This window comes from Panthera tigris, chromosome A1 (genome assembly GCF_018350195.1).
Source record: "Panthera tigris isolate Pti1 chromosome A1, P.tigris_Pti1_mat1.1, whole genome shotgun sequence".
Taxonomy (NCBI): Eukaryota; Metazoa; Chordata; class Mammalia; order Carnivora; family Felidae; genus Panthera; species Panthera tigris.
The window spans coordinates 120,851,334-120,874,659 of NC_056660.1; the positions used below are offsets into that span (position 1 = coordinate 120,851,334).

A 23,326-nucleotide genomic window follows, 5' to 3' on the forward strand; every position below is an offset into this window, starting at 1 on the left:
TCAAGTTCACAGAGTTGTGGCCAAAATCCTGTTCCCTGCAGAGTGATTAAGAACAGGGCCTCTAAAGTCAGATAGTCTGAGTTCAGACCCACTATCTGCCTTTTCCCAGCTGTGTCCCCTTAGGCAAGGTACTAACCCACTCTGTGCCTCAGGTGCCCTACTTAGATATGGACTAATAAGAATGTCTATCTCAAAGGTTAAAGAAGATGATCTACATCCAGCACTTAGCACATAGGGAGTGCTCAGTAATCAGTTAATAATGCTATACATACTTCTGTCCCTCCAGTCTGTAAGCTAAGTACATATTTCACTGGTCTGTGCCACTGCAGGTGCCAAGAGCAAAGGCCTTATGCAACTACCGAGGGCAGAATCCCGGTGACCTGAGGTTTAATAAGGGAGATGTCATCCTTCTGCGGAGACAGCTGGATGAGAACTGGTACCAGGGGGAGATCAATGGAATCAGTGGGATCTTCCCAGCCAGCTCCGTGGAAGTCATCAAGCAGCTGCCCCAGCCACCCCCGCTCTGCCGGGCCCTCTACAATTTTGACCTACGAGACAAAGACAAGAGTGAGAGCCAGGACTGCCTGAGCTTCCTCAAGGTACAATTCTAGGCAGCCGTGGAGGTCACCAGCGACCACACAGATACTGTGCCACAACCTGGAGTTTTTAACACTTGCTAATTTTTAAAACATATATATTTTACACAGAAATGTTTATATATGTGTGTGTGTGTGTGCATATGTATGTAAAGTATGTGTGTGTATAATTCAAAACTGAATGGAAGTTGCCAGAGAAATCTACTAAAGAGTTTGATGCAAATCCTTAAACCTTTTCTATTGCAATTACAAAAATAGGTATTCACACATTCATTCATTCATTCATTCATTCTAGTCACTCTTGAACACCTCTTTGCAGGCCCTGGAGATGCAGCCTGAACAAGTCCCAGTCTCTGCCCGTAGGCAGAGTAGTGGGACAGACAGATATGTGGACAACAGTTTACAAATACATTTTGACAGTGTGCTGTGCAAAACTACAAATCTTACCTCTTTACCCTTTTATCTAAGGACATTCTTGCTGACCAAGTTCTGAGCATCTAATTCTACTCTTTACAACATTCTATTTTATACTAAACATTGTATTCAAAACATTCCAAGCACATTCAATAACATAATTATACCTTTATATGTAACTAACCTCTTACAAGTTGTATTTTCCAAGCACATTAATTAAGATTTTTTTCTGCCTTTTTTTTATCAGATAATTCTTCACATGTGCAAGTAACAACACTTCTACTAAAGTCTAGACTGCTTTAATTCTCTGTATTCAGTATTTATGATTCCTTAAACAGTCAAATTCTCTCACAGAAGCCAAAGTTGAGGTGATTTTCACTCTTCGCTGCTTACGAGAAGCACATCAATACTAGAAGTGTCACTGGTATAGTAGCTCAGGAAAGGTCTTTTCTTTTGCAAAACATTTTTATTCCACCACTACCAGAAGTGAGATTTGCTGCAGATTGCCTCAGTCTCGATAACCTCACTGTACCCCATATTTTGAAATACTGAACATTGTTACCTTGGCACCTCAGAGTGAGTCCTCTTTTTTTAAGTGTATTTATTTATTTTGTGAGAGAGAGGGAGACAGAGTGTGTGCACAACACGCAGGAGATGGGCAGAGAGAGACAATCCCAGTCAGCATGCCAGCCCAGTGAGGGGCTTGATTCCACGACCCATGAGATCAAGACCTGAGCCGAAATCAAGAGTCTGACACTCAACACTGAGCCCCCTCAGCATGAGCCCCTTAAGGAAGGCCATTCTGTAGCCCAAGCTGCAAAGTCTGTGTTTCAATCACACTTAGAGGAAGGGGAGTTCAATCCCACAGACATTTATTGAGTATTTACTTTGGGCCAGGCATTAAACGCCGAGCCCTGGGGACACTGCCGGAAGAAGGCAGAGGCAGGAAGCGTCATCTTCCTTTTTTGCCCCTTTGTGGGACTTTGCAAACTGGGACACTTACTCCACCTGCTTGTTCATTCATTGAGCTCATCCATGTGCCAAGCTGCCTGCTGGATTAAAGTGATGAATCATTGTTCCTACCTTCAGAGAGCTGACAGACTAGTGGAAAGAACAGACATGGGAATGGAAAATTATGATAAAGGAACCAGAAGAGAAGATTTGATCCATTCTGGAAGCTATGAAAGGTTTAGGCTACACTGGGAAATTTCATGGTCTTCCTAAACTCAGCGTGTCCAAATTAAACCAAAAATCTTCCCTCCCAAAGCTGCTCTTTTCCTAGTGTTTTTCTATCTCAGTAAATTATACAATTTACTCACACAGTGACTTATTCATGCATGCACACATTCATTTAGAAATTTATTGAATGACTACTAAATGGGAACCACTGTATTGGGTGCTAGGGACACAGAAAGGAACAGAACAGACACAGGCCCTGAACACATGGAGTTTATAGTCTGAGGGGGTAGACAGGCATTAAAGAAATCATAACCTATAAATGGATAATTGTAAATTGTAATAGGGGCAGAGAAAGGTAAGAAAAGGTATAATACAGTAATGAACTTAGATTCTGATTCATCTAAATTGCTGAGGGGCATGGATCAGAAGGCCAGAGCAATCAGTGGATGGATATTCAGATTTGGATTGATGAACATGTATGGATATGGAAAGGTGTTCCTGATATGGTATACAGTGTAAAGTGTGTATTACATGACTCCTTTTGTACGAAATATAAGGAAAGGCAGAATGAGTGTATATGCTAGGAGTCAGAATAGTGCTTACTTCTTGCTAGGCAATGGGAAAGGGCACAAAGGAGCCTTGTGGGTGCTGGAAATGTTCTATATCTCTTGATCTGGATGGGGGTTTCGTGGGTATAGTTAGTGTTAACATTCATCAAGCTTTATATCTAAACTTTATGAACTTTATTGTATATATGTATGTATGTTTTCATCAAAGTTTTTAAAAATCAATGTATATATATGTATACTTGGGTATGTTTTATCCTCAGAGAGAAGACTCTGGCTGGGAAATGTGCTAATCAGGATGTTAACAATGAGTGTATATATACTGTGGTAGAATTCTTTGTTTTGCATACTATATTTTCAAATGTTTCTACAAATCTTCATATAACCTTTTTTAAATGTTTATTTATTTATCTTGGAGAGGGGAGGGGCAGAGAGAGAAGGAGAGAGAGAATCCCAAGCAGCATCTGTGCTATCAGCACAGAGCCCAATGCAGGGCTCGATCCCGCAAACCGTGAGATCGTGACCTGAGTCAAAATCAAGAGTTGGATGCTTAACCAACTGAACCACCCAGGTACCCCTATAACCTTTTATAATAGGAAAATTTTGAATAAAAAGCCACCTCACATTTTATACATTAAAAATTGAATAGGTTCTGAAAATTCTTCAAAATTAGAATGAAATTTATTCTTGATTTTGCTAAGCTAAAGATCTATCTCCCTGTGGCTCCCATATTGATTTCTCCATCTGATTAATATAAATGAAAGCCCAGAATCTGCTGGTGATTGAAAATTAGAAACATTTCCAAATTTTCTATTGGATTCCACTGGTCCTCCAAATTATTTCTACTCCTCCTGTGGTCTTGGTGGCCCAATACTTATGCCCTTTATGGAAGAAGATTTTACAAATAAATTATGAAAGAGTTACGTTTCTTGTACCTTACACCATCTGGGATTCCAAACTGCTCTCCACTAAAAGCTTTCACCACCTGAAAACTGAGAGCAAATGCTGACCATGAGACTTTCTCTCTTTCAGGACGATATCATCACCGTGATCAGCCGAGTGGATGAGAACTGGGCAGAAGGCAAGTTAGGAGATAAAGTCGGCATCTTCCCAATCTTGTTTGTAGAGGTACGTGAGTATCAAGTCTACATCTGATTCACGCCCACTCAGAAGTATATATGTGCCACCGGGATGCCTGAGAGAAATTCCTTTTTGATATGAGGTTTATTTCAGAAGTAACTAAAGTCTCCAATGAAAAGATTCCAGAAGATAACATTCAGTTCTGGCAAGTGTGTGGTGAAATGGACCTTTTTATTCTGATGGGAGTGTAAATAGTGCAGTGTCTCATACCCAAACTCAAAGAAACCCATGTCAATAACACTAAAAACCTACATCTCCTCTGATTCAGCAGTTGCATCAATCTGACAGTTTATTGTAAAGAAATATTCAAACAAGTACACAAAGATATATGTGTTCACCATGGCATTGTGTGTAATGGTGAAAAGCCAGAAGTAATCTAAACATCCGACAATAAGGATTTCGGTTTTTTAAATTACGGTGAGGAAAAAATGTATATACCCATTAAACATAATGTTAAAGAAAATTCAGTATTTTTGAGTATTTGGTATATTATGAAAAGACGTTTATGATGTGTTATTAAGTAAAGTTTAATGGGCATAAAGTTTCAGATTTAGAAAGTGAAGAAGTCCTAGAGATCTGTTTCACAACAATATGAACATACTCAACACTGCTGAATTGTACACTTTACAATGGCTGTTATGGTAAATTTTCTGTTACATGTTTTTTGCCACAATTAACAAATGGAGCTATATTAAACTAGCTTCATAAATACGTGTGTATATAAATGGACAGGGGGTGGAACGATATGTACAAAACTGTTAACAGTGGTGATCACCAGATAGTGAGATTCTAGATAATTTTCATTTTCTTCTGCTGCCCTGTATTTTGTAAATCTTCTGAAATAAGCATATATTACTTCTGGAGGTTTTTTAAGCTCCCTTAAAAAAGAAGAGCACATACTAGACCCTATCTGCCTATTTCTCAAGTATAATACTATAACCTGGAGTTCCCAACCTCTCTAGCCTTGAGCCTCACCCTAGCTTGAGGCAGGTCATTACAAATTTAAGAGAGGCTTCATTGTTTAACTGCATTAATTGGATGCTTACCAGGCATAAAGCATTAAAAGTGAGCACTGGGGAGCTATGAAAGAAGGAAAAGGCATGTTTTCCACCCTCTAGGAAGGCAGGGTGAAAATAGAATGGGGCAGAGTTGGAGAAAAAGGGCCAGTTCTTTCATTCATAAGAGCCAAAGCAGGTTCTAAGCTTTCAAGGTTGTCTATAGCTCTTCTAACTTGATGCTGAAGGGATGAAAAATAGAAAGGAAGGATAGAGGAAGGGTCCACAGAGTCTGGTCGTCTTATCATCTCCAGTCAACAGTATCCTCATTACCAGTCCTTTTATCTTGCTGAGGCCCCTTTCAGGTACACACACCCAATTCTCTCTACCTGTTCAAATTTCACTCATTTTACAAGGCTCAACTAGAAACCTGCTTTCTCCATAAAATTTCTGACCACTAGTTGAACACTCAGTTGTCTCTTTCTTCTCCAAACACCTGAGGGGTGTATTGCTTATTCCTCACAGGCTAGCCTGACACAGAAAGGCTCTCTGTAAAAAAAAAAAAAAAAAAAGCTTAAAAAGTGAATGAAGAGAAAAAAATTAGAAAACAAATCATTCAGGATAAAGAAATTGTGGTTTATATACATAATGGAGTACTATGTGGCAATGAGAAAGAATGAAATCTTTTATAGCAACGTGGATGGAACTGGAGGGTGTTATGCTAAGTGAAGTAAGCCATACAGAGAAAGACAGATACCATATGGTTTCACTCTTATGTGGATCCTGAGAAACTTAACAGGAACCCATGGGGGAGGGGAAGGAAAAAAAAAAAGAGGTTAGAGTGGGAGAGAGCCAAAGCATAAGAGACTCTTAAAAACTGAAAAACTGAGGGTTGATGGGGGGTGGGAGGGAGGGGAGGGTGGGTGATGGGTATTGAGGAGGGCACCTTTTGGGATGAGCACTGGGTGTTGTATGGAAACCAATTTGACAATAAATTTCATATATTAAAAAAAAAAAAGAAAAGAAAACAAACCATTCAGTGTGACCCTGTCCTGTACACATATATTCAATCATTCAACTAATGTTTCACTGAGTACCTGCTAAGTCAGGTCCTATGCTAAGTTCTAAAGATACAAAGAGATAATGGGTTCCTACTTGCAGGGACTATAAACTCAGACATTAATCAAGTAATTTTTAAGTGTGATGAATGATGCAAAGAATCAAAGGGAGGGAAATAAATGGGGGGAGGAGGGAATGATGTACAACTGACCTGGGAAAGAGGTCAGTGAATACCTTGTATGCCAAGATCACCCAGATGGATAGGAGTTATGTAGGTAAGCATGGAGAGAAGAGTGTTTTAGGGAGTGGAGGTAACATATACCAAAGTCTGACAGGTTGAGGAAGTGTAGTGTATCCACAGGACCGAAAGAATACTAGAGCTGGAGCTTAGAAAGTAAGACAGTAACCTGACACGCCAGGGAAGTGAGTGGGAGACAGGTCACTGAGGGCTTTATAAATCATCCTGTATTCGTCAGGATGAACTAGGTTATGCTATGGTAATAAATAGCCCCAAACTGCCAGTGACTTAGCAAGGAAAAACTTACTTCTCACCCACATTACATGTTTGGCACAGAACAGTGAGAAGCTGTGCTCACATAGTCACTCTAGAAACCCACACTGAGGCTGGGCCACCTTGTAGTTGCCATCTGGAGCACATGGACTTCCCCAGTCTTCATAGCAGGGGAGGGGTAAGGAGGATTGAGTTGTGCATCAGCAAATGCCTCAGCTCAAAACTGACACTCGTCACTCCACTCATGGCCCGTGGGACTGAACCAGTCCCCTAGCCCCTCCTGTCTTCAAGGCAGCTGAGAAGTACAGGGGAGCACGAGGAACATCTGATAAGTATGGTGGTCTGTGCCACATGGTAAGAAGTTTGGGCTTGATCCAGAAGTCAGTAGACACCACTGGAAGATTCTAAGGGACACAGTAACTCCATCAGACCTGGGTTTCTTTTTGTTGTTGTTGTATATTTATTTTTGAGAGAAAGACTGGGGGACGGGCAGACAGAGAGGGAGACACAGAATCCGAAGCAGGCTCCAGGCTCTGAGCTGTCAGCACACAGCCCGACACGGGGCTCGAACTCACAGACCTCCAGACCATGACCTGAGCCAAAGTCAGATGCTTAACCCACTGAGCCACCCAGGTGCCCCCAGACTTGGATTTCTTAAAGTCTGCTCTTCCGGCTATAGTAAGAAGAATAATTTGAGGAGGAGAGAGGAAAAAGCAGGAAGACCAGTTAGGAGGCTGGCTCATGGCTCCGTTGGAAGATGACTGTGGCTTGGGCCGGGAAATTGGAAACAAGTAGACAGATTCAAACACCATTTAGGAGGTAGATCCACAGGGCTTGGAGGTTGACAAAAGTGAGGAACAGGGGAGAGGGAGTGGTCAAGAATGCATGCCCCACTTTCTGCTTTATGTGCCTAGGTTAGTGGTGGAGCCGCTACCAAAGAGGGACAATTACAGTGATGGGGAGACGGTGGTTAAATTTCCAAGGACAGAGATCAGCTACAATCAATACCAAATTGGATACATAGGAGGTGCTTACATTTTTGCATGTTAGAGCTTGCGTGGTCCCCTGCATAATTTCAAGAAGCTTCTCCATAGCTCTGGGGGGAAAAAAAGCACCATTGATTTTATTACCCATTTTTGGTACTCTTTTTTCGAAAACTTCTGCATTTAATGATTATTCATTTGGACACTCTCCCCACCCCTTCACCTCTAAAATTAGTGATTACGAGAACCCTCAAGATTATCATCAAACTAGCCATTGCTTCGTTTGTTCTCCTAATTGCTAGGAGGGGAAAAAGATAATCAAGTGGTTGCTCTAATCTGGAAACCTGATTTTCAAAAATTACTTGAAATCTAAATTGAGCTTTTTAAAGCAGTACTTAAATTTTGACTCCAGTCATTTCATTAAGACTAGCACTTGCTAAGAACTCTTAAACAAGTTTTGAATTATCAGTGCCATGCAAAGCAACTGAAAAAAAGGAAGGCTTTCTGGTAAGAGTGGCATGGGTTGGTTTTTTTTTTTCTTTTCTGCATAAACAGGATTTTTCTTGTTAATGCATCACTTGATTTATTGAATTACACCTGAATAAAAAGGTGGTAAAACAAATGCTGAGCTTATACCCATTCTTGTCAGGACTTCTCCAGTGAGGCCTGCCTGGGTTATGTGAACCTTGCTCAGCCCAATGAACCTCAAGGATATTGTTTCAAATGAGTGGGTACAAATTTAAGAGATGTGCAGTCTTTCCCCAACCGCGCTATTAATCACGTTGGCAGAACACAGGCAGACCAAGCGTCACACAAAGCCTTTTGTCAGTGTTGCTGATGAAAACACTGAAGGTGTTGCTCACCAGGGGAAAAAGAACAATTAGGAAGCAGGAGAAAAAAATTAATTGATTTCATTCTAGCTGTGAATGACCATAAAGAACTTTACTCATTCAACTCAAAGAGTATATGTTGCCCTCTTACTAAATCAACAATGGAGGGACAGGTGCTCTGGGGAATGTAGACATTGTCCCGAGCCCACACTGCCATCAGAGCTTGCCGACACAACTTCTGTAACTTCCTAGGTAGTCTCCCTACTTCTACGCTGGTACTTCTGAACAAAAAAAAAATAAAAACAAATACAGAAAAGTCTAAACTTTTATGTATTTGTTTTTATTTGCATATGGCAAAATTTACTCTTTTTGGGTCCACTTCTATACATTTTGGTAAATGCATCCAGTATATCCACACGACCATCAAGATATAGAATAGTTCCAGGGTGCCTGGGTGGTTCAGTCGGTTAAGTGTCCGACTTCAGCTCAGGTCATGGTCTCACAGTTCATGAGTTGAGCCCCGAATTGGGCTGTCTGCTGTCAGTGCGGAACCTGCTTCGGATCCTCTCTGTCTCCCTGTCTCTCTCTGCACCCCACCTCTCTCAAAAATAAATAAACATTAAAAAAAAAGATCTAGAATAGTTCCAACATCCCCAAAAAGTACAACAACATGCTGACTCTTTGTAGTCAGCCCCTTCCTGACTCCCAATAGCAGGCAATCACTGATCTGGTTTCTGCTCCTATAGTTTTCCTTTTCCTGAATGTCATAGCAATGGAATCCTGCAAAATGTAGCCTTGGAGTCTGGCGTCTTTCACTTAGCACAAAGCATTGGAGATTCATCCATGTAGTTAGGTATATCAGCAGCTCTTCCCGTTTAATTGCTAAGCCGCATTCCACATCCACATGGATGTGCCAGAGTCTGTTTGTCCGTGCACCAGGTAAAAGACAATGCGTTGTTTCTAGTTGTCGGCAGCTACGAGTGAAGCTGCCATAAACATTTGCATACCAATTTTTGAGCAGGCATAAGTTTTCCTGTCTCTTCAGTAATTACCTAGGAGTGAGATGGCTGGGTCAGATGCCAAGTGTGGGCTTAGCTTTGTAAGAAACTGCCAAAGCAAAGCATGAGCTTTTAAAAGCAGAAATCAGATTGTGTCACTCCTCTACCTAATCCTGCCAAAGGCTTCCTTTACACTTAGAATAAACTTGAGCCTCCCCGGACCTTTGTGACCCTGCCCCTGCCTGTCTCTGTGGTCTCTTTACCACCTGCTCCTCACTCCATTCCAGCTTCTGTTTCTTGCTTTTTTCTCAGACTGTTTTTCCCCCTCCTTAGGATCTTTTTACTTGATTATAATCCCTCTGCCTGGCATGTTCTTACCCCCATCTTCACACAGCTGGTTCCTTCTTGTCATCTGTGTCTCGGTTAAATGCCACCTTCTCAGGGGGACTTCCTTGACCCACCCCCCCCCCCATCTAAAGTAGGTGCCTCCCCCAACCCGTCTTTATCACGTCAAAGCACTTACTTCTGTCTGATATTTTCTTGTTTGGTTGTCTGTTTGCTGGCTGTGCCATTTATAAGTCACCCCTTCGGGCCACAGCCCTTTTATCTTTAAAGTGGGCATAATAGGGGCACCTGGGTGGCTCAGTCAGTTAAGCATCTGACTTCAGCCATGCTCATGATTTCATGGTCTGTGAATTCAAGCTCTGCGTTGGGCTCTGTGCTGATAGCTCAGAGCCTGGAGCCTGACTCAGATTCTGTGTCTTCCTCTATCTCTGCCCCTCCCCAACTTGTGCTCTGTCTCTCTGTCTCTCTCTCTCAAAGATAAACACACATACATACATACATACATACATACATAAGATGGACATAATAGGGGCACCTGGGTGGCTCATTAAGTTAAGTGTCCAACTTCAGCTCAGATCATGATCTCACAGCTTGTAAGTTCGAGCCCCCCATCAGCCTCTGAGTGGGCTCTGTACTGGCAGCTCAGAGCCTGGAGCCTGCTTCAGATTCTGTGTCTCCATTTCTCTCTCTGCCCCTCCCCCACTCACGCTCTGTCTCTCTCTCCTTCAAAAATAAATAAATATTTTTAAAAATTTTTTAAATAAATAAAATAAACTGGACATAGTAATGCCCCTTCCCCTACTCAATGATTCTTTTTCACAGTATTACAAGCTTTGTGAGGTAGAAATTGTATCTTCTTTAAAAACTTTCTATCTTGGGGGACGCCTGGGGTGGCTCAGTCAGTTGAACATCTGACTTAGGCTCAGGTCATGATCTCATGGTTTGTGAGTTTAAGCCCACATGGGGCCAGCTGCTGTCAGCACACAGCCCACTTTGGATCCTCTGTCCCTTTCTCTCTGCCCCTCCCCTCCCCTTCTCTTTCCCTCTCTCTCAAAAATGAATAAACATTTAAAAATAAAATAAAATTTTGTATCTTGGCTATGTTAATCATCTGCATATTGTCATTAAAACCTTCTTAAATGGGCAAATTCCCTTTTATCTTTATAGTTGAATCTGTAAAGTGGAATGAGACACATGGCTTTGGAGGACAACTCTGTCCATGTATTCCAGCCTTCCAAAGGAATTGAACCCAAAATATAACATAGCTGGTGGCTGTGCTAGACCTAGCTGGTACTAGATTGTCAGAGCTGGTTTTTATATTTTCAGAAATTTTGCTAGCTAGTTGTTAAACCATTGGTAGGTATTTGCATCGTAGAAATTGGGAAACTCTACAAATCAGGGCTTTCACTTATGTTTTTTCTTTTCTTTTCTTTTCTTTCTCCATACACCAGCATATTAGAGACTAAGAGGCATGGAACAAGAGAGAAATGTGAGGAGTTAAAAGTGTTTAAAGAAAGTAGTAAAAGTAGCATAAAGATTCAAAGTCCCAAATACATTTACATTATGGTTCAAATGCTTATAAGATGAGAAAACCTGACCAAGTCCATCCATGTGTGATTCCACAAGCACTCACTGAGCATCCGCTGTGGGACAGGGCTGAGACGAACATGTATGAGCTCGCTGCCATCAGGTAGCTAACAGTCCAGTGGGGGAAGGAAATGATTGCAGTGTATTGTATAAAGTGCCATGGTGGAAAAGTATAGAAGCTGCAGCCCACGCAGTGGCATTCAGGAGTGGCTGAAGGAGGAAAAGGGGAGGGTGTGCCTGGGAGAAATGGGTAAAGGAAGAGTGCTCCCGATCAGGGAAGAGTATCATGACTTATTTTTAACCCCTGGAGACCTCAGCGAGGAAGGAGAGCAATATCTACTTTGCAAGAGACTTGTCGAAATTTCTTGATGCAGCCAAGTAGCTGGGACGTATCGATAAAAGGAGGAAGCTGACCAAAGAGTGATGGCTGAGGTGGTGGCATCCGAACTCGCTTCAGACTAGCCTGGGTAGGACTTAGCTGCTCACACCAGATCAGGAAGACTAACCTCTCATGGACCTTCTGTGTTTTCAGCCCAACCTCACTGCAAGACACCTCCTAGAGAAGAACAAAGGCCGTCAATCGGTCCGCACAAAGAACTTGTCTCTGGTACCCTCATCCTCCCGAGGCAAAGCAACCACCACGTCCACCCTCCGCAGGGGCCCTGGGTCCAGGAGGAAGGGGCCCGGGCAGTTCTCCATCACAACAGCTTTGAACACTCTCAACAGGATGGTCCATTCTCCCTCGGGGCGCCATATGGTGGAGATCAGCACCCCAGTGCTCATCAGCTCCAGCAACCCCTCTGTGATCACCCAGCACATGGAAAAAGGAGATGTTCCTCCCAGCTCTGTGGGGCAGGTAGGAAACAAACCCCTGGGATAAGGGCACCTTGGAGTCAGGCAGGTGATGCACACCATGTCATAAACAGTATTGGATATTTAGTACCTGCTGAGCATCCATAATGCACTAATAACAACTAATGTGTATATTATATGTCAGAGCTGTAGACACATGATTCCATGTCATCCTTGAACCAGCCTCTTGAGTTAGGTATTATTACTGTTCTCCCCATTTTATAGATAAGAAAACTGAGGCCAAGAGGAGTTAAACAACTTGCGAGATCTTCACAGACACTGTGCTTTCCATGCTGAAAGCCATGACATAGTTCCCGTCCCATAAAGAACTTCTCTCCCAGGAGACAATAGCACCCATTTCCTAGAGAGAGTTTTGGCATCATGATTAGAGATTCACTGTTCCATTCTATCCTCTGACAATGTCTTAGGCATCATGTGGAAAGGAAGGAAAAGAGGGAAAGAGAAATTGTGGGTTACTGGGTGTTTTCAGGACTGGCTACATAATTTGCAGGGCCCAGTGAAATGTGAAAATGCAGGCCCCTTGCTCAAAAATGACTAAGAATTTCAAGGGGCCCCTGGGTGGCTCGGTTGAGGGTCCGACTTCAGCTCAGGTCATGGTCTTTCTGTTCGAGAGTTCGAGCCCCACGTCAGGCTCTGTGCTAACAAACAGCTCGGAGCCTGGAGCCTGCTTCACATTCTGTATCTCTCTCTCTCTCTCCCCCTCCCCTGCTCATGCTCTGCCTCTCTCTGTCTCTCAAAAATAAATAAATGTTAAAAAAAATTTTTTAAAGAATTTTGATACATCAACAGCAGAGCATTAAACCGAGTGAAGAGCCCTTCTCAATACAGAGCCCCATGTGACTATACGTGTCACATGGACACACACACACACACACACACACACACACACACACAAAGCCAGCCCTGCGTGTTTTTATATGGAGTACCTAATAAGATAATACAGGAAAGTGCTCAGTGCCAGTGCTTGGCACATGCTAAGCCCCCAGTAAGCATTAGCTGTTAATACTATTATTATTCAGCCCAATCACTGAATTGCCAAATGAAGAGAGATACACCAAGGGGCGATTGTGGCAATCCAGAAACAGAAGTACTTCTAACAGCATGTGGCTATTTAGGTTGGAGGGTACTTTGAAAGATGAAGGACTGGAGGTATGAGGCAAAGTAATTAAGAACAACTGCATGTTGGGGATTCTGCTGAAAACACTCTTTGGAACTGGGCAGGTGGCAGCTTGAAAGGACAAACTTCAACTTGCACTGATGTATTTTTTTTAAAGCTGTAAATCTTGTTTTTAAACATGAATCTCTACCTTGGGATTAAAGGACTTAATTGGACTCTAATCCCTTTTTAACAAGACAAGGAGGAGGAGAAAGTCAAGGGCTTCTCAAAGACCTGTATGCTGGTCGAAAATGAAAACAATCACCATCAACAACATTTTCTATCTCATACCACTGTCTGGATCTCCAAGAGGCTGATTCTTCACGTGCCTCAGCCCACCACCTGCACTACATGCCCACACACACACACACACACACACATGCACACACACATACACATTTTCCCCTCCACATACTCTCTCCTTACATAAAAAACTATAATGTTCCCTTCCTACACACACATTCCAAATGCTTTTTTACAAGTACATACACGCTTTGTGCTCAGAGTTCTCCCTCCACCACACACACGCACACACACACACACACACACATACACACACACACTCTCTCTCTCTCTCTCTCTCTACAATGAGGGGCCTAGTGACTCACAATTAAGCCAAAGACTAACAGAATTTTTCTAAAGCCGTTTTTATATATAAAGAGAGATAGGTAGATATTTATAAAGTACAGCCCACACTCAGAAGATCTAAGCAACCTCACTCAGCTGTAAGTTGGTTTCCCAAGAGATTTAGCCAAGAGTCATTTTTCATGTGCCTTTTAAATTCTTTCCAGTCATTTACCTCATCCATAGAGAGGCTAGAGCAGAGTGGAGAATCCTAGTAGGATTTAAAGTAAATAGTATTTTTTTTAATTTAATTAAAAAATATAAAGTAAAATAGTGTTTCTTCCTAGTTTACACAGAGGTGAGAATTCCAAAATTTGGCATTTGCATATCCTATTCCCAGGGAACCTTTGCACGGTATTGATAATAGCCTTTCTCAATTCAGATGGCCGTGGATTTTAAGTGTTTCTACATGTTTGCCCAAGTGTTGTCAAAAATGCTCTTAAAATACTTCATTTACAAGCTACATCTAAAGATGGGTAAAACATTGAGCAAATGACAAGTTCTTTTGCTTCCTTTTTCCTCTAACATCCTTGAGAGCTGAGGTTGGATCTAACTTTTCAGGTTTCCCCTCTATTCCCCATCCCAGCACCCTGCACAGTGTCTACTCTGTAATAGGCACTCAGTAAATCAGGAAATCAAGACTTTTGACTTAAACATCTGGGCAGATAGTGGTGATGTATACTCAGACAGGAAAGCCTGGAGGAGGAATAATTTCCTGTAGAGATCTCACAGGTCAGTGTAACTTTTTCAACCAATAAACATCTGTTGGGTGCTTACAGTGTGCTCGTAACCATAGTGACTACTGGGGATTCTACTACCAAAACAACAGGAACAATAGTCATCTTGAACACTTACTGAGACTAATATGATTGATGGATAGAGAAATAGAGAGATAGGATGATATACTCTGATAGCAAAGTCTTTATTTGCTAGTCTCCTAAGTCCTGCCCTCTATCCTGAAAGATGATAAGAGCCTTTGTAAGGGAGATATTATCACTACTTTAGGTAGTTACTAAAGTACTTTAGTACTTCACTACTTTAAGGTAATTAAGCCGCCCCCCCCAAAAAATAGTTTTTCCGTAGTTCACGTAATTAGTAAACAATCAGAGTCTGGATTAACCCTAGAATTGTGTGATGCTGGAACATACACTCTTGTCACTACACTATGCCATCAACAGAGACCTCATCAAGCAACAGTGTTATGTCAGTGCAGTTCATATCGGGTGTCTATAGCCTCTATTCTTTCAGACTTGTCACCTGACTCCCTTTAGACGCCGAGGCCCTCCAGCATTCTCTTCCCTGCCCACCCCCTTCTCCAGTAAAGAATTTGCCCTAAGTCTTTTACATCTAAACGTTTTTGTTTACTATCATTTTGTTCCTTTATGAACTACCAACTGTGTCCAGCCATTGTGTATGCTGATGAGGTACCAAGAGTAAACTCTCACCATCAAGGAACGCCCTCTGGCAGGGACACAAAAAAATAAATGATTGCCTATAGTGGAGTGAGGGCTTCCTAACATGGGTTGAGGACCTGCTGGCACCCGCACTGACTTAAGCAGTACAGAGACTCAGAATTTAACCACACAGAACTGTAGACTGAGAAAGTCATTTCCTTTCCAATTTTCCCCAAGCCCATTGATGATATCGAGAAGGTCCCAATTTGGTACTGACACTTGACAGTCTGCCTTGGTAAGGAAGAGAGAGCAAGGCCTGGGGCCCAGGGCTTCTGGCAAGTTCTTGCCCATCTCTGAACTGAACAACACTGTATGTTTTTATTATGTGGTCTGATGGTTATCTTCCATATAAGTGGTATCAGTTTTATGTTCACAGCGGTATATGAAAAGAGAAGCCAGAGTAAGGAATTTTGTTTTCCTGTTGTCTTTGTGTCTTCTCACCTGTGGGAAACCACCTGACACATTTGGCTAGAACATCAGGAAATGGCCTCAAAGATGAACTTTGCACTAAATACAACTGTACTCGTAAATAATTCAGGATTAGACCTGAAGAGGCTGAGTAGATTCCCTGGGAAATTGTGGTGAGAAGGTTAAGTAGGAGGATTGGAACTCATGTAGTTGGCCTCTGGGAGAGTCCTGAAGATGATCTCTCGAGGTCTACACTGAGAAGGGACGCCTTAGAAGGATCTAAGTCAAGTGCATGGGGCACGCATTAGAAAGATGTCCTTGAGCAGTTGAAGTCACAACTGCCAGGCCCACCCTAGAGATTCTAAAATTCACTTGTTCACGATGTGGAGGCTGCCTGCCCACTGTCTCCCACACTCACAGAACAATGAGGCATTCTTGTTTTCTCTAATGCTGGGCTTCCTAAGAGGTTCTGCTCCCTCAGTATACCCCCTATCTCCTACCCTCACCTGCCACCCCCCTACTAATCCCCTAAACCCCCACCTTCAGCCTGCCCCTCCTCTTGTATCACAGATGCAGGTTAGTGGAACTGCTAAACAACTAGAAAGCCTGTCATCATTCCAGAGTTTTGTCTTTCCCTCACCTCTTACATCAGTTAGTCAGCAAGCTCATTTTCCCACCTGAATTGTCATGGGTTCTGTCCATTCCATCCCAGTGCCTTACTTTTGGTCTTCATCTCTTGCCGAGACTGTTGCTTCAGCCTCCTTCTTGGTCTCACAGAGCTCATGCTCAATCACTACACCTCACCCCACCCACCCCTTCACCCCCATGCATTCTTCCAGCCATGGCCTCTATCACAATGTCTTGAAAGCCCAAATCCATGAAGCTGCTTCTCTTGCCCAAACTGCCAGTGGTTCCCTATAGTCCACAGAAGAAGTGATACCTGCCGTTTATTGAATGGCCACTAAAAGCCAGCATCTATACTGATAACTTACAGACATTATGACTAGCCTCACAACTGTTCATAGTAGGCACTGGTATGCCCATTTTAGCAAATAGGAAAACTCGGGGACAGAAAGATTAGGTAACTTGTCCAAAGTCTCAAAGTTAGAAACAGAGTCAGGATTTGAGGACAGACTAAAGTTTATTTATTTACTTTGAGAGACAGAGAAAGAGAGCATGAGCAGAGGAGGGGATAGAGAGAAATAATCCCAAGCAGGCTCTGTACTGTCAGCACAGAGTCCAATGAAGGGCTCGAACTCATACACTGTGAGATCATGACCTGATCCAGACACTCAACCGACCCAGGCAGTCTGATCTACTTGACATTTTTAAGCACAGTACATCTATTCTAGGCCACCTCTCTGCTTTTTGTCCTTGTACCCAGCATGGTGCCTGCATTATTATGAGCAATGAACAAAAGGCTGTTTCTCTTGGAATTTATTTTTGGTGCATTCACCTGTCACAATCATATCCACACCCCAAGCCCTATATGCATATCATTTCTGCAAGGAACCTTTTGTCAGTTCTCCCCTGCAAAATTAATATTTCCCCTTGTGTTCACAGCACATTGTTTTTACTCAAGTTATAACACATTCTTCTTTGTATTGTCAATACCCCACATATATCTTCTCACCAAGCTCACGAATATTGAATACTTCCTAAGGGAGGAGATGGTGTTTTATTCATTTATGTTACTGTTCACTTTCCAAAACCCCATCAAAGGTTTCTAATAACATGTTTTGCCTCAAGAATTAAAAACAAAGTCAGAGACCTCTGACTTTTTAAAATAATTACCACATTAAAAAAATTTTTTTTAAAAACAGAAGGTGCCTGGGTGGCTCAGTTGGTTGAGCATCTGACTTCGGCTCAGGTCATGATCTCGCAGACTGTGAGTTCGAGCCCCGTGTCAGGCTCTGTGCTGACAGCTCAGAACCTGGAGCCTGCTTCGGATTCTGTGTCTCCCTCTCTCTTTCTGCCCCTCCCCCGCTCATGCTCTGTTTCTCTCTCTCTGTCAAAAATAAATAAACATTAAAAACAAATCTTTAAATAATTACCAATCCCCATCCCTTCTTCTGATTAAAGAAAGGACAAAGGCAGATCAGTGAAGTGTAATTCCATTCCCCACACCTCTTCCATCCCATTGATAATGACAAGTCCAAGCATCTTTCCTGGCCTCCTGGGGAGATGAGCTGTGACACATCTTGGGGAATTCTGAAGTCTGTAAAGCTAGCTTTCCATTCAATACCATATTTGAAATATTCTGGATAAAGTAACTTTCAACATCTTGAACTATAAGTCCGGACCCTCACCTTTTCTCTCTTTGATGGGAGTTTCTCAGCCCAAATTCGTGGTACTCAGGACTACCATGAGAGATGGCTTTGACTTAGTATTAAGATAATTTCTTTCCTTTGGACACCGTCTCAATGCAAATTTATGCTTAAGATTCTAACTAACCCTCCTTCTAAGGTAGTTTACAGAAATAGATTGATCCTATGCTTCTAGTCTTATGTTAATATCTCCCAATATAAATGTTCCATCTTCACAATTTTCACTCAGTAAACCCCTGTTTATAAATTAAGTTATCCTAGCACTCTTGAACTGATGGAATGGTCCCCAAGGGTCATGGGTAAAAATTGGGAAGGCTCCATTTTACTGATACCTGTCCCCTCAAACCGTTTTGTTCCACATCATCTTTATCTGCCCCAAAGTGCCTTGTGTGGAGTCTAACAGGTGCTTGAAATTTGTTAAAATTTCAACAGTATATCCCTGGCTGGAGACAGCCCCTTAAACTGTTCTCATAAATTATCAGTAATGCCTTAGCAGGAGTTCCCTGGTGGACATCTGAAAGCAAAAACGGACACAGGTTGGGACCACAGGGCATCTACTGCCCTCTACTCTGCCAGATCCCAGCCCCCCTCCCCGGGAAAGAACCATCAGGAGCCACCTAGGCAAGGAGTGTTTTGTGCTGGAGAACCTCCTCTGGCCTTGAACCCAGAAAGGGTTTCCTACCTTGAAAGGTTGTTGGGAAAATCAGAAGATGCAAAGTGGATGTAAAGTGCTTGGTTAGCATTTGGATTGTTGTGATTATTACTAAAAATTTTAGCAGTCAAAATTTCTTAGAGGTCAAGTTTTAGATTTCTCTTCAATCACTATGCTGTACATTTTTTTTGAACTTTTTTGTAATGGAAAATTTTAAACATTGTAAAAGAAGAAGGAAGAGTATAATGAAGCCTCATATACATAACACCAAGTCTCAACAATTATCCACTCATGGGCCAGTCTTATTTAAGTTATATCCCCACTCACGAACCTGCTCCCCAACTGGGTTATTTTGAAGCATAGCTCAGACATCCTATCACTTCATCCACACATATCTCAGCATCTCTTTACACATTTTAGTCAGTATTTATTTCTAAGAATTTAACATAACCATGATCCCATTATCACACATTAGAAAATGGGCAATGATTTCTTTTGGGTTTCTTTTTAATGTTTATTTACTTATTTTTGAGAGCACTTGCCCCAATTTCTTTATTTAGCCAGTGTTCACATGTCCATATTTGCCTTATAATTTTTTTTACAGTTGGTTTGTTTAAATGACATCCAAATGAGGTAAACACTTTGAATTGGGTTGATATGTCTCTTAGATTTCTTTTATTCCACAAGCTCCCTCTCTCTCCTTGTCTTGTCCTTGGCCATGCATGTGTTACAGAAGCCAAGTTGTGTGTCTTGTTGGATTTTTGCATTCTGGGTATTGCTAGTTGCCTCTTTGCAGCATTTTTTAACACATGCCTCTCTCCCCTGTGCTTTCTGTAAACTGGTAGCTACACCTAGGGGCTTAATCAGCTTCAGACTTGGTTTTTGGCAAGAATACCTCATGGATAGTGCTAAGTACTTCTTTTGTGGTTTTTGTCTTGTTTTGTTTAAGGGCACAATTCACTGACTTTTAATATATCCAGACGTTATGCATCCATTACCATAATGTAAAACATTTTCATTATTCCAAAAAGAAACCTCACACCTCTTAACCATCACCCCAAGTTCCCCATTTCCCGCCACCCCCACCTCAGCCCCAGGAAACACCAATTTACTTTCTGTCTCTATAGATTTGCCTGTTCATTTGATTTCAGTGGAGTCACACAGTTTTTGGTCCTTTGTGGCTGGCTTCTTTCACTTAGCATTATGTTTCCAAGTGCATCTGTTAGAGCAGGTATCAGTACCTCATTCCTTTTTACGATTGATAACATTCCCTTGTATAGACTATCGTGTGGATATACCACATTTTGTTTACCTACTCATCAGTTGATGGACATCTGGAGTTTTTTTGCCTTTTAGTATTATAAATAATCCTGCTGTGAACAGTCATGTACAGGTTTTTTGTGGGCACGTGTTTCCATATGGTTATACAACTAGGAGTGGAATTACTCGATCATATGGTAACTTTATTAACTGTTTGAAGAACTGCCAACTGTTTTCCAAAGTGATTACACTATTTTACATCCTTACCAATGGTTTATGAGAGTTCCAATTTCTCCACATCTTCACCAACACTTGTTTTATTATCTTCCTTTTCTATTATAGCCATCTTAATGGGTATGAAGTGGTATCCATTGTGGTTTTGGTTTGCATTTCCTTGATGGCTAAGCATCTGTTCATGTGTTTATTGGATATGCATTCTTTAGAGGACTGTCTATTTGTATCCTTTGCTATATTTTTAATGGGTCATTTACCTTATAACTGAGTTTAAGAATGCTGTACCTATGGGGGCACCTGGGTGGCTGAGTTAGTTAAGTGTCCGATTTCAGCTCAGGTCATGATCTCACGATTTGTGAGGTAGAGCCCCACAACAGACTCTGCACTGACAATCCGGAGACTGCTTGGAATTCTCTCTCTCCCTCTCTCTCTGCCCTCTGTCTCAAAATAAATAAATAACCCTCCCCCCCAAAAAAATAATTCTGTATCTATGTACATATATGCTAGGTGCATGTCCCTTATCAAATATATGACTTACAAAAATGTTCTCCTGTTCTCTGGTTGCCTTTTCATGTTCTTGGTGGTATCCTTTGAGGCACAAAAGTTTTAATTAGATGGTAGCCACTCTATCTATTCTTTCCTTTGTTGCTTGTACTTTTGGTGTCATATCTTAGAATCCATTGCTTAATCCAGGTCCACAAGATTTACCCCTATGTTTTCATCTAAGAATTTTATAGTTTTACATTTGGGTATGATACATTTGGAGTTAATTTTTGTATGTGTTGTGAGGTAGGGGTCCAAATTCATTCTTTTACATGTAAAACGAATGTCTCTCATTTTGCATTAAAGTTTATTCAGATTCAGGTGTTGTCAGCCTTCTCCACCCATTATAAGGTTCCCCATCAGCCTTTCATCTAATGGTTTGAGGTGCCATTCATGAACATTCATTTGGGGTTGCAAAATGGTGACATTCCAAATCTATCATTCCTCCTAAATTTTTTTAAGCTACAATTCTTCTACAAGATTGACGACTACTTTCTAAGAGCTAATATGCGCAAGATGTTATACTGTGAGTTGTACCTAAATTATTTCACAGTGATTTCCAAACCTATATATCATAGGTGCTCAGCATATACTGAGGAAGCCAAAGTTCATGCCTCAACCACTATATCCCCTCTATCTCTGTCTCTCTTTGTTTCTCTCTCTCTGTCTTTCTTGTTTGTTTGTTCCTGGGCGTTTCCCTAGCTCAAAGACAGGACTCACTTCTCACCACCTTCTGGCTTGGAGTGTTTACCATCCCTAAACTGCTCCCCTTTTTCCACTGACCGCTGCCAGCGGAGCTAATCTCCCGCTGCCTGCCTGTGCCAGTCTTCTTGTTTACATCCTTATCACTGCCCTCAGGCCAGCCTCAGCATCCTGGCCTCCTCAGCCACATGGTCACCCTTCTGCCCCTCCTGATATCTGGATCCCACCCCTGGGCTAAGGCCAGGAGAAAAGGACTAGGCTTCTCCAGCCTGAAGAAGAAAAGGCTTCAGGACTCATGTGGGAATGAGTGTTGATTTTGTTTTTCCAAACTTGGGTTTATGTACTGGTTTTAAACTCCTGGGGTCCAGAAGAGGAACAGAACATAAATCAGAACATGAAGGACTTCACGAGTTCCAAGGAAAAACTTTTCCCACCACACAGATTGTGAGAAAGTAAATAGTGAAAATGCTGAAGGAGCTTATGGAACCTAATACTGCTGGGTTTTGGTTTGGTTTTTATTTGTCCCTACAGAGGAAGGAAGCTTAGTACAAATAAGAAGGCTCTGAGTCAGGCAAAGCTGCATGCCACAGCTTTGCCATCTAATACCGAAGTAACCACGAACTGAGTACCTTACCCCACTGATCCTAGGTGTCCTCATCTGCAAAAGGGGTAGGTCCTTCCATGCAGGGTTACTGCTACTACCTATAGCCATTGCTACTACCTACTTTCCTCCAAGCAGAGTTTTTAGAATATATCATCATTTGTGTGACTGAGCAGAACCCCTGACTTAAAGCAGGCAACAAGCCAAACATCTTCGAGAACCTAGGTGTCCTTTTCCACTTGACTTTCCTAAAGTACATTTTTTGCAACTACTAGCAGATACGGGGGGATGAGAGAGGTTCTTGTCTCATTTTATACAAAAGAAAACTGGCAGAGAAAGGTATTTCTATGACAGATTCAAGGTCTTCCAAAAAAAGCAATTACAATTTAAGACAGAATTAGGAGTCCTTACGACATATCATTTAATGTCTCATCCTTGAGTCATATAGTCCCAGGTTGCAGTAGCCATTATTAGCACAAGGCAGGTGCCATCATCATCTGACATGCCATTATTTCACCAGGGAGGTCAAAGAGAATCTGATCTGAGTACTCCCACCCATTAGCTGCACGGCCTCTCCAGATCCTAGTTTTCTTGTTATTGAGATGGAATGATACAACTCATCTGATAGAGAATTATGTTGCTTAATTAGTTAACAGTGCATTCTAAAGCTAGGTAACACAGTGAAAACCTGTTCCTGTTATTAGTTAATGACAGTCATTGCTGCAGTCCCTCCTTGCGCTCAGGCACACCATCACATAAGAGACCTGCTTTCTCTCTGGCTACTGCAAAGTTTTCTCAGCCCCATCAGGTATCAGGTAGAGTTCTTTGAGGCAAAGAGCTTTTTTAGCAATGTTTCTCAGCACAGGCAGTATAGTGAGAAATCATGGGATTGGGGAGCCCCCAAATCTGGGATGAAACTCTCACTCTGCTTCTTACTGAGCAGTATAATTTGGGGCAAGTTATATAATCTCTCTGGGCCTCCATTTTTCCATCTGTGAAATGGAGCTAATGGTAATTTTTTTTTTTAACCTCATAAGATTGCTATGAGGATAAAACAAGGCAATACATGTACATGAGATAATGGCTCGGGTTTGGCAGTGGTAAATAGCTCAACAAATGTTCACTCTGCTATTAATGTTAGGTCAAGTCAGGAAGCTATCACCATCCCCCATCCCGAGGCCTTGCTGAGAATAACATTCACGAGCCACATACTTCAGAAGGATGATCTGCCTCACAGTGCAGACACTTCCAAAAGCCCCTATGCTCCCTTGATAAGCAGTGACAATTTC

The 23,326-nt window shown here is 41.9% G+C and overlaps 1 protein-coding gene across 1 annotated transcript in view; it reads left to right on the forward strand.

The window, feature by feature from the left end:
- SH3RF2 (SH3 domain containing ring finger 2) overlaps positions 1-23,326 on the forward strand; it is a 111,576-nt gene that overhangs the window by 52,250 nt on the left and 36,000 nt on the right. The window contains exons 2-4 of the mRNA XM_007079968.3: positions 330-599; positions 3,788-3,883; positions 11,736-12,059. Coding sequence (XP_007080030.2) covers positions 330-599; positions 3,788-3,883; positions 11,736-12,059 — 690 coding nt within the window. The remainder of the gene's footprint in view (positions 1-329; positions 600-3,787; positions 3,884-11,735; positions 12,060-23,326) is intronic.